Genomic DNA, 12586 nt, shown 5'->3' with positions numbered 1-12586 from the left:
TTCTGCCACTATGCCCATTTTATTCGAGGCAATGGGGTTTTCACATCTTCTGAATACTTATGCCAGTCTTCCAGTGGAAGAGACTGTACATTATTAATCTAGCCTCCTTGCTTGCGAGCTCCCTTGTATCCAAGGATGCAACTCGGTAGCAGGTGTCTAGCACTACCTCCCAAGTGCTCTGGCTGTTCACGTTTCTAGGTTGCAGCAAATCCGACAAATGCATGCAGTCGAACCCATGACATCCAGATTAGAACCTTCAGGGGAAGAATTTGGCATTTTTCCAATAAAATTGTATCAAAAGAGTGCAGGCTAAGAGGCAAGTACCACCACTTCAGTGGGACACTTTCCATCCCAGGACCCCTTGAGGATCGAGGTTTCCAAGGGAAATGTCATATGTCGAGAATTACACTGTCACTGATTGAATTGGTTTACACTACGCCTTCCTTTGCTGCTTCTCATAAGGAGCAAGAACATGTAGAGGCTTCCGCGAAGTCCAAGGAAGTAACGGGTTCTATGAGCCTTCCAGCATTCTGGCCTCCTTCACGGGCAATGCTTGTGAAAGGAAGGATGCAGCCACACTTCCAAAGAATTGAACCTACGGTCCCCCAGGCTTCAGAAGTAAGTACAGCTTGGAGTTGCTACTCTGTCATCTTCAATGCCAACCAAGGCTCCTCAAGGCCTTGCTTCTTTATACCAGTTATCATTAACGATAAGGACCCACTCCAAGACTGGCCAGATACAGATTTGGAGGTGGAAGATGATCTTGGTGATGATTCTGACTACTTTGTAGGAACACTTCCTACACCAACTGGCTCTAAGGTTCCCAACACAAAGGAAAGTGAGTTGGGGTCGAATTTCTTACCGTTTCCCTCCTGTATCGAAAGGGTTAATGGCCTTGGCGAAGCCCCTCGCTTGTCTCGTCTCCTAAAGGAAGGAACACGCTGATAGACTTGTTTTTTGGGCTCCTTTCTTGGACATATCATAGCCCATTAACAAAGCCGACTCGCAGATTTCTGCAAAGAAAGATTCCCTTAGAGCCAGGAAGTCATCAAAGTTACTCCCTCCGCTGTTTGTGAGACAAAGGAAGTACTACTTAGTTCAGAAGGACATCTCTTCTCTCCTGCCCTTAGATCCGGCAGTTTTAGCCCTAGTGCAAAGTTCGTTGTTGAAGAAGTTGGCTGTATAGCCTGTTTTATTTGCAGTGGTTGATGCCCTGAATATGGGGAGGACGATTAGAGCTAATCTTGAGACCTCCTCTTGGATGATCCACATGTTGGCAACTGTTGCCTACTTAGCTTCTACAGATGATTTTTCGGACCCCAAAAAGCTTAATGTCTTCAAAAACATTGTCCTTACTGGTGCAAGGGCAATGAGATTTGTAACGCACACCACTGCAAACCATGGGGCCAATTAGATACTGCAGAAAAGCAATACCATCATCTTCAGGTTCAAAAAGCAGGTGCCTAAGAGGGAGACCTTCCACCTTCGGAATGCCCCAGTCAAGACCCCACCCTTGTTCCATCTAGAGGACATGGAGGCAGTGGAGTAAAAGCTGAGAAAGGCTAGTCAAGACTCCCTCTTCTACTCTTCCACCGACCCGTAACATCCTGGCAACCCACGGCTTGGGCACCACCCTTGTAGGAAGGTTTTCGTCCGGCAAAGACCACCGCCAAGAGACAGAATCCTGTGACCTCCCTTTCAAGGGAGAAGGTCCAAAGGACAAGGGGGTAGTGGAGGCAGATGAGGGCAATGCCCCCACTAAAGGACCATTCACCTACAATACCACCAGCAGGACATAATTAAAGTTCAGGTGGGAGAGATAGCAATGCCATGGGGCAGAACCCTGGAGAGTAACAGTCCTCTGATTGGGTTATGTTGTCCTTTTCATCAACTCTACCTCTCCTGGTTCGTTCTCCAACAAGATTAATGTCCTTTGTACAGGAATTGTCGAAGGACATACCCCTTTCGGGTAGGCAGAAGGTGAGACCATGGTAGAGAAAGGTGCTCTCTAGGTCTCTAAGCTTTTATAGTCAACTCTTTCTTGTCTAGGAGGAGTTTGGAGGCTGGAGAGCAGCCATAGACCTCTTAGTTTTGAATGAGGTAGTTCTTAAGACTCATTCAAGATGGAAACCGCAGCCACGGTCAGACAAACAGTAAAAAAGCACAACTTCACACTTGGAGATCCACCATATCCTCACTCAGAGAGGATCTTCACAACCAGGGGCAAAACAGAATCTGGATACCTCAGGAGACCTTTAGCCTTAGTATACCAAGCAAAGTGGGTTATATTTTGTGGTTGATGCCATGGAAGGGGTCTCTTTCCACTCAGAGCAACTGCATCCCTGATTGCCAAAATTTTGCTTTATCTCCTAGTATCTCCGAGAAGGAAAACTCTGCTCAGTATCAGTGGTGAAAGGCTATCACTCTCCCTTAAGCCAGGTCTTTAGGCTGAAAGGAGTCTATATTTCCTCTTTCAATTCTCATACAAAGTTTTGGATAAGCTAGTTGGAAGTGAGACCAGCTCTGTTGAACGTTGATCGAGGACAGAGGTTACGGTTTTAATCTGGGATAAATGTAAAGAATGACTGCCCTTTTCTTTTCTTTATCATCCTCTCTCTTTGGACACAGCATCTAACACCCTGTCAGCTAGACTTTATTCAACTGCATGTAAGCCCCATGTACCTCGTAGTTGTTCTATATAGTACTGTACTGTATTATCAAAGTGTTGTCCCCGAACTTCATGCAAAGGGAAATATGGTGTGTCTTGGTAATCCTCAGTGTGTTTATATTACAAATTTTTTGCTTATATTTTGCCTTAGACAGTGTCACAAAAGTGTTCTTACACTTACTTACCGGTATTACATGGTCTGTCGACCCACTAGCATTGTCAAGCCACTGGTTAACGAGGTGTCAGGATTCTCATCATCATCATGCTTGAGTGTAGAAATCCCTGGTAAAAGTTTCCTGCAGGTTGGAAAGGAGACTTTCACCCTTGTAAGGATGAGTTTCCCATGTAAAGAACGAGTGTTTGTATTTGTGTAGGAACAAAAAACAAATTTGGTGGTAATTTGTATTTGAACTAACTGTGCAAACCTGAGTTCTTTAAATAAATTTACCAGCCATCATCTATCCCCAGAAGTCCCATCTGCAATTGAAGTGATGTAGAAGTGGTATTTACCCGTTACCGACTGGTAACAACCCATATTAGCCGTATTCCAGCTTTACTGTTATAATTACTCCTATGTTGTATAAAGAACTCAGGCTTGTATAGTGTAATTAGGAAAAATACATACTCTAAATTTGTCATGTTTTGAATGTAAGGACTTTGAACCTATTGAATGATATTTGTAAATAAAGTCACTCTCTTTAGTGGACCTCTGTCAAATATGTATTACACCTATTAATGTCATGTATAGAATTTTCCACTAAAAAATAAGACATTCTTATAATATTTAAAGGCAACTTCTGTATCATACGACACATAAAAGCTGTTCATTAGCAAATGTGGGAGTTTGTCTTCTCATTATACAGTAGATGCTTTGTAATATATCCCTTGTTTTTAAGCAATTGAAGTTACAATTCTGAATGAAGATAATATAGGTGAGAATGGATTAAATGTACATAGCTTTAGGAAGTCTGTTTCATTGATCGTTGTTTATGAATAAATTAGATGTTAGAAAACCATATACTGTATTTTATTTCAAGTCTCAGTAACCATTTATGTTTTATACACTTATGCCATTTTCTCTGAGAATCAGTTAATTCAGTAAAGTCTATCGCTGTTCAGGTTCCCGAGTGACTGCATATGCCCTGTTTGCTGTGGTGCGTTTTAATCTCTTGTGGGTACCTATCATAATCCGATGGTTGATCCACACCTTATGGATCTACTTTGATGTCCGTGAGATGTCCGTCATCAACTCTGTAGCATTTGGGGGTGTTTACCTCTTTTCCTTTGTTACAACTTCGCCAGGGCATCAGGTGAGAGGTCAGATCTTTCAACTGATAACTAAAAGTTTGAGGTTATGTAATATTCATTACATTTCGATGTTGAGTTTCTCTAGTTAGCTTTTCTTTTTATGCACCCTTTCTCTTAGCAGTGATATGTCAAATCAATTTTCAAGCTCAGGCCATTGATCCTTGATTGCCCTTACCCATTTTTGCTGACATTTGTAAAGCAGTAGGTTGGATCTTTTTCCTGTGACCTTAATTCAGTTTAATGGTATGTTTCTTTAAGCAAATGGACTACTACAACTGTTAAATCTTTAGTATTTTACTTGTGTGTATTAAGATTCATTCATTAAGTTAATTCAGATACTAATAACATTAGTGAATAAAATTGTTAATGGTAATGACATCCTTATGAGTTCATTCAATCATTCTAGAAGCTATAAAATTTATATGTGGTGGAACATTGATATATTATTTTAACCAAATCATTTAGTAAATTTACGGTAGGGTAGTTCATTTGAAATATTGTACTATATAATACTTGAAAGTGTTGAGAGACTAAAATTTTAATCTTTTATACCCACCAGATACTACGCATCGCACTATATTATGTGATAACCTTTGGGGAAAACATCATCATTGCCATTTTGTGGTCTTATTATGCTCCAGATAATTTTTTCCAAGTCACTGGTCTTGCCGTCATGTTTGGAGGTAAGTCTTATATGTTCCAATGTAATATTATTTGGGAAATAATGGAGGCAAGAGCTTTATTGAGCCAGTTAATGGCTAAAGACAATGAAGTACCTTCGTCAATGTGTGAAAATTGCATATGCTTAAGGTTATGATGTTTGTACATTAACTCAGTTGAATTTCAAAGGGGTATTCTAAGTATATAAGAATATAAGATGTATGTAATTTGGCTTTACTGTATTGTAATGTATATCCCTTGTCAACGAATGAATTCCCCTCCTGCTGTTAGTAATTGAAGACATAGTAGATAATCCAGTTGGAAGCCATTGATATGCAGTTTGCTTTGAAATTTTGGGGCTACCCATTTACTGAAATCCTGGTAGAATTTATTTTGCAATAATATCAAGGTTATTTTTATTTCAGAGGTACTGTAAAGCAGAAATAAACTAAGATTGTTGTGTTGAATATTGTGAATTCTTTACCTTGTATGTGATAGGATTTGATCTTGAGATTATTATAATTCAAGGAAGTGTTTACTGGCTAATATTATTGAAATATATTTGATTATCCACAGGGGTTTATGTAATAAAATGTAGAAAGTATTATTCCTGAAGGCCATTAGTGAACAGAAAAATACTTTATACCTTTGGGTGTTCAGAAAATACAGTATTGTATAAAATGTTATAGTCAACCTCAGTGGTGAATGATTCATTTTTATTGCCAGTTTTAGGTGCCTTATTTTTCTTTATGAATATTTCTCTTTTCTAGGTGCTTTTGGAGGTCTCCTATTCCTCATGATCTACTACTGCTGCTTTCATCCTGACAGGCAAAACATTTGGGCCTGGCAGAAATTACGCGAGTTCCAGGCAAAGCGACAGAACAGACCCGGCATTGTGTAACAGATTGTATGTTTTATTAATATACAATACATATGAGAACATAAAACCCCAAGGGATCAAAGGCTCCTACAGTTATGACATTTGAAGCAAAGATGATTTTTTCAAATGATCAGAAGTCCATGCCATCTGTAGGCTGTTCTGTCATTTTGTTTATTTCAGTTACTTAACAGTTGTCAATATTGTGTTGAGGAGGGGGTGAGTTTTATAGTGGAAATTATTTGTTGGGTATTATGTGCAATGTTACCGATAAGGTCTTTTCAATTATGTATTTATTATTATTTTATCTCTTTCAGTCAGACCTAGTCATTACAGTATGTTCTTTGTAAATAGTGTCTTTGTGTATAATTCTTGATAATTACAGCTTCCAATAAGGTTCACAGTACAGCACTGGAACTTTAAATTATTCAGAAATTGTCATCTGATGCTTGAAGGACAAAAGGTTGTGCAAAAGTCTAGTTTTACATAATCAAGTTAAGCTGTCATCCAGTATCCCAATTATTGTAATTAATAGATATTTGAAAAGTGTTTCTATATATACAGTTCCATTGGTCATTTCTTAATGCTTTTATTTTACAATACAATGGAGTCATACATCATGTTTCATATTTGGTTGTTTTTGACTCTCTATTTGTTAAGAAACAATAGGAAAAATGAATGTATTTTTTTATTCTTTATAATTAAAAAGTGTAGAGGTATTAGAAAGACCGTAAAATAGTTTATGAATGAAATATTGCATTATCAGTGACATGGAAATGCTTATAGAGGTTTAAAGTGTGTTTGGATGGATTTTGAAAGATTAACTCATGTCAGTTGGTTTTTTCATGTTAGGTTATGAGTCTTTGAAGCAATTAGAGACAACATAAGGTATGACTGTACAGATGATGTCAGTCTTGTGAGGAAGCATTAATTTGATATATAATTTTTTTTTACAATGCAAATAGAATACTTTATAATTTAAACCTAGTCAAACTTAATTGGCATATGCAGTTTATGTTTGTCAGGAGGTAGAAAACGTCCCCTGAATTTTTTTGATTGATTTTTTAAAGGTCCTATTGTTTTTGCATGCCTGTTGAGACTTTTTCATGAAGGTTTTGATTGATAAGATCATACAATATTTATGTTAGCTAACTCAAGTCGGGTATTTTTTCTGTGATGGTTAAGGACTTACTTATTCAACATTAGAAATGAAGAATCACGTGCCTCTTCAATAAGCTCTTGATATGCATTTGTGCCTCCTAGTAAGCATTTATACATTTTTAATATGACCACTTAATACTGGTTAGGATAGTATTAGGGGAAAATCATAAATCCATCCTTGCATTTTAATAAAGTCTTCAATTTGTGCCTCTTGAATATGATTCTATCCTTATTCATCCCTAGAATAAGATATTTTTATTCAGATTTGGTCCTTGGGGTAGGTCTGATTAACTGTGTATGGCAATCAAGCACTCATAGTTACTCGGTTTGCCTTGCATTTAGACTAGATAATATAGAAAGTGAAATAAGAAGGGATGGATGTATTTGGAAGCTCAGAGACTTTTAATGTCCTGTGATTTGGCATGGTAAATAATTAGGATGTTCATGTACTTTGCAAATTAAAGTAAGCTTTAGGGTTAACAAACAATCTTACCCTACAACACTAAGCTGAACCTCTAAGGATAATGGTTTGAATTGTTTTTTTTATTGGGATATGGATAGCTGAAATTGTTAGTCATCCTTACAATTTTGAAACTAGGAATTCAGCCTGGACTATACATATAAGAAATATCAATTGGGAAGTTAGTCAACACTGAGAAATACGGTAACTAAAATCTTATTATTACTGTAATTTTGTATCAAAGTGAAAGGCCTTGTTAATATTATGTAAAACATTTATAATGTACTGTACAATTAAATGTGTACAGGTTTTTCATCATTATATGTATGTGATAAACCCATCAGATGATAAGTGGTCCATTGTTTGATCTTCCTAGTTTTACAGAACAAAGTACTCTAGATGCATCAGCTCATTTTATAAGAAAATTAAGCTTGTGTAAAATCAACAAAACTTTGTGAACTTTCTGAATAATATCACATTTTTGTTACTATTATTTTCTAACATTTTTTATATCTCATCCATGACCCATTACCTTAGTTATGTAATGAAGACTTACCAATTGTGTTTTGTTATTGAAGCACAACCACAGAAAGGGCAGATAGATATTGCTGTAGTCAGGGCATCCTTTATATTCTAGATCACCAGGTCTTCAAGGTTATACACTACTAGGTAACATTCTGAAGTATTTAAGGAGATGGTAGTGAGGTGCTGTACTTACTGACTGTGCCATTGCACAAGAACATTCTAGGAATAATGTGTTCATTTGAAGTGATGCTGAAAACCTACCTCCATAATCAGCATTTTGTGATTGAGGAAATGTGAGCTATTTGATTAGGAGTATGTAACTTATTAGGAACACCCCAAAAATGGAACTTTTATCTGGATGTGATTTTAAAATTATCTTGCCTTCTCCAATGGTAAGTGAAATGTGAATTATATAAAAGCAGTCTGGATACGAATCTTCTTATTTGCATGGTATGCAAAAACAGATTCTTAAAGTTCCTACGTTTTGTTCCTTGGTGCTTTACATTATATATAATAAGTATTAATACTTTCTATCTAAAGTAAATTGTGTACAATGCTGAAAGAAGATGTATTGCACTTTCCTGTTAATTGAATGCTTTGTTTGCTAAGTACTTTTAGGTAAATAAGCCCTGTAGCATACAGGGCAGTGCTTTCTTCTTATACAGTACCGTAATTCAGTTTTGTGATTTTAAATTCTATTCCAAGGATGTATGGTGCTTAAGGAATTAATTTAATTCAAATTTTGTTAAAGAAATTGCTCTATTAGAATTAATTCTTCATTTGAAAGAGAAAGTGACATTGAAATAACTTCATCTATATTTGAATTGGTTTTATTCCTTTGACCCATTTGTGTTTAATAAGTTCCTTTGACCCAATCCCAGAATCTACTCAAATATTTTTTGTGATTGTCTAATTTTCAATGTGTAAAATATATGAATTATTGTATAAAACTCCCTTCTGTGAATTATTTTCAGAGTATGAAATCTTTTCAATATATCCAATAAGGTTTTTTTGAAGAGTTGCAATATATATAAAATTTAGTAAATTCAAGTAAAAAAAGGCCTTCTGGCTAACTCTGTAAGCATTAGTAATGTTAATTCAGTGGTTTAATTAAACAGTTATAGCAATAATTTCCCTTTTATTAGTTGATAGATTTAACACTTCAAGAAAAGGAAGACATCAAAATGCCATATATGTAGGTTTTTTTTCTAAAATTGTTTATTGGTTGTAAGTTGAGAAGTTGGGTCCTAATTTAATTTTAGTAGTGTATAAAGCTTTTTCAATTAAATTGAAGTTCTGCATGGGGCTCAAATCAATTATTTGAATACCCTGTACTGTACTTTGGAATTCAGTTGTGAAGTGTGAAGATACAGAACTTAGTTTGTCTGTCATATTTGTCACTTAATGAATTTCGTGTCTAAGACAAATCTTGTTGACTTAGGGACTTGGATGGAGGGAAGAAGTACTGAAAGAAATCTGTGCCTTAACCCCCTATTTTGAGGAGAAAACTAAAAGTTTATATTTTCATTCAAACAAAGCTTTTCTAAAGTTTGCATAATTCTATAGCTTTTATTCAAAAAAGTCATATGTATGCAATTTTATGATTCTTTTATGAGCATTTTTAAGTAAAGTTCAACATGGTTCTGAATTTCCACATACTGTATGACTTGCACTCTGCTTAAAAAAATTCAATGTATTTCTCTCATTAGCCTGTGAAGATTTGTAAAACAAGTGATATTTCATAATTTTCCCCAATTGTTATAAACTCTTTTTATCTTCTTTTCATCTGTAACTTTACATTAAGTTCTGTACATTTTAATTCATGTTGGATCTCATCATCATTTGCCCCATCGTTTTACAAACATTTTATATCTCTTTCCCACATGAATTTCCATTAAGTACATTTAAACTACACTGGGATCTCGTAACTTGCCCATTCTGTTACAAACGTTTCCTATCTTCCTTCCATCTATTTCTTTCATTCTACTAGAACTTTATTTGAGGCACAACCTAAAGTCTGTCTTTGCCAGTCAACTTTAAGAAGTACCAGAGGTATTTTAAAACATCCCATCTGTTACTTGGCCGAGTTGCTTCGTTCCTTTTCCTTTTCATACATTCCCTTGGTTTTTTCCTCATAGCTTTCCAACTTCTTTAACTTTCCTTGTACTAAGAATTACTCTTCATTTATGAACAAATATACAACCTCATAATAAAAAAAATGTAATCCTGTCCTTTACTTGAATTACCACATAATAATAATGGTTGTACTAGAAATGCAGAATGTCCATATGTTATATGTCACCTCTTACACCAACATTTACTTCATTTCTTGTTTGATTTTATGCTAAATAAAAGCCTCTTGACAAACAAATACAAGATGAAACAAGACTTATGCCATTCAGTCCACTTTAGTTTTGTTTTGTACCATAGTTTTTAAGAGATAAGAGTATACTGTAGATGTGAGATAGTGTAGTATACTCTTAGTTATTGTGGTGTTTAGAGATGTAGAATTCATTGTAGTCATGCTGATGTTTTTGCTATTCTATTAAAGTGAAATTAAGGCTAGAAAATGTATATTTTTTAGAATAATACATATTTTTTATGCAGTTGCCTAAAAATGAACTTGATTACTGTATACTGAACACTTGTGTCAGATCTAATCAAATAATGCAAAGATGGGTATTTTTCTTACTGTTGTTACTTTGTAGTTGTTTCCTGCTTGCCATGTATATAATAATGCTATTAAATGAATTTTGTAAAAAATTTATTATTTAACCTAATTTATCCAAATTGTTATGGTGAGTTGGATCCCATGTATAAATAGTGTTTGTTCAAGCCATCAAAGAAAATACGCCAGTTACCATTTAATCTTTGATGTGTCACAGGATTATAATACAGGAGAGGGGGTTCCCAGCCCCGTCGTCTCGTCTCTTTTAGTCGCCTTTTACGACACGCAGGGATACGTTGGCGGTATTCTAATTGTTTATGCCCCCGCGGACTCGGTTGAGTCCCTTGTCAGGCTGGGAGGAACGTAGAGAGGAGACGTCCCCTTTTTTGTTTCATTTGTTTGATGTCGGCTACCCCCCAAAAATTGGGGGAAGTGCCTTGGTATGTATGTATGATGTACCATTTAATCAATGTTGCTTTTTGAAAGTTTTATATGTGTTTTACTTATTTCAACTGTCTTTTTCAAAGATCTGTATGGAATACTTTCAGTTAATGAAGCAAATCTTGTTATAATTTTTTCAAAATATTATTTCCTGATAAAAAATTTGATTTTCTGCTTATCTTGCAAGGTCATGTTTTAAAATTGTGTTTGATAATAAGGTTCCAAATAGCTGGATGCTTTCCATAGTTAACTTGTGAATTTCATTTTCCAATTGGCTGATTTTGTTTTAATTGGAGCAGCCTGAGCCACTTTTAATCCTAGATTGTTGTGTAATGTGTTATGCTTTAAATTTTATAGTATGTACTTGTGTGGGGGAGGGTGGGCTGTGACACCCTAGCTGTATCAACCAAACTCGGACGAGTCACTTGTCAGACAAGGGATTGATGAGAAGAAAAATCCGCTTATGTTTATTTTTATTTTTTTTCAAGTCGGCTACTTCCCAAAATTTGGGCAAGTGCCATGGCAGGTACGGCATATAGACTAGTACTGTACGCAGAATCGTTTTGTATGAATTATTTTCAAGAATAATGATATCGAGCTTCTTGTAATTAATTCACAGTTAATTTACATGATATAAATGTAAACTTGGTGCATATCTCTTGAAAAATTGTTCAAGTTGGTAAGAAAATTTGTAGTACTATTATTATAGATTGTAGATTTTTTGGATATCGTAACATGTCAATTGAGGGTATAATCGTACAATAATTGTATCAAAATTGGATTTATCAGCTATTTTTGTTGCCTAAGTACTGGTAGTAAATTACAGTAAGTTCAGTTTTGGAGATCAATACATGACACATTACCAGTATTTCATGAAAAATTTGGTTACTGGATATTCTACTACTTTTTACTCATGCTAAAATCTTTATATTACCAGTAATAATACTAATGATTATTAATTTTCATTTGTGGCAGTTATAATTATTTTATGTCTCAAGATATTTCTAGAGAAATTACTTTGAAGGTACTAACTTTTTTATCCATCAGTCATTATTTACTTCGGCTGCTGCCAAAAATAGGTGGTATTTCAAATGGTAACTGTAATTGCAGAACTGATTTTACTATAAAAAATGGTCATGCTCTTAGAATTTTTGTTTGTGATATTTGCTGCTACTTTACTTTTCTGATTATCCTTTCATCAATCCTTGAATGAATAACTGTGTTGGTAAGTATATCAGCTACAGTATTTTTGTTTTGATTTGCCTTTTTTTTCTTTGAAATATTTAGTTAAATTTGATGACCCTAACTGATACTCCTCATACTTTGATGCCTATGATTGCTTCAAAATAGAATTTATATTTTTTCAGGAAGTATCATATATGTCAGATAGCTAAATCAGATTACCGGTATTTATGCAATGGGGAATGCTGAGATATCTGCTAAGTAGGTAAGCGGCAGAAAATATCTAGTAGAAACTTCTTTCTTACATATTAAGTGATTTAAAGAATATTGTTACTGATAATCTACTATGACTTGATATGTACTATGTTGTTATGTCTGGAGTACTTCAGACATATTAGCATAAGGGGTGTAGTGCTATTAGTACACATCTTGCAGTGCACTGTAGGTAATATAGGTACTCTACTTATGAGCTTTGTAGCACTTCTTTGACCCCTAGTGGCAATTGCATTATATTCATCTGCTTTAGCTCCTTTTCCATTTCCTTTTCCTCATCTTGTTGTCCAACGTCTTTTTGACTTTTACATCATAGGACAACTGCAGGCTTTTTTCCCCCAATTACACTCAAGAGCTGAATGA

The 12586-nt window shown here is 35.2% G+C and overlaps 1 protein-coding gene across 8 annotated transcripts in view; it reads left to right on the top strand.

Moving 5' to 3' along the window:
* The window catches only part of LOC137641579 (XK-related protein 4-like), a 134514-nt gene extending 124477 nt beyond the window's left edge, over positions 1-10037 (top strand). For all 8 annotated transcript variants that reach the window (XM_068374283.1, XM_068374282.1, XM_068374284.1 and 5 more), the window contains 3 exons: positions 3788-3978; positions 4536-4659; positions 5407-10037. In XM_068374283.1, the coding sequence (XP_068230384.1) occupies positions 3788-3978; positions 4536-4659; positions 5407-5537 (446 nt within the window). In that variant the 3' untranslated portion in view covers positions 5538-10037. The remainder of the gene's footprint in view (positions 1-3787; positions 3979-4535; positions 4660-5406) is intronic.
* The last annotated feature ends 2549 nt before the right edge of the window (positions 10038-12586 follow it).

Source organism: Palaemon carinicauda, chromosome 5 (genome assembly GCF_036898095.1).
Source record: "Palaemon carinicauda isolate YSFRI2023 chromosome 5, ASM3689809v2, whole genome shotgun sequence".
Taxonomy (NCBI): domain Eukaryota; kingdom Metazoa; phylum Arthropoda; class Malacostraca; order Decapoda; family Palaemonidae; genus Palaemon; species Palaemon carinicauda.
The sequence above is the reverse complement of the archived record's forward strand: the minus strand, read 5'-3'. Positions and strand labels throughout refer to the sequence as shown.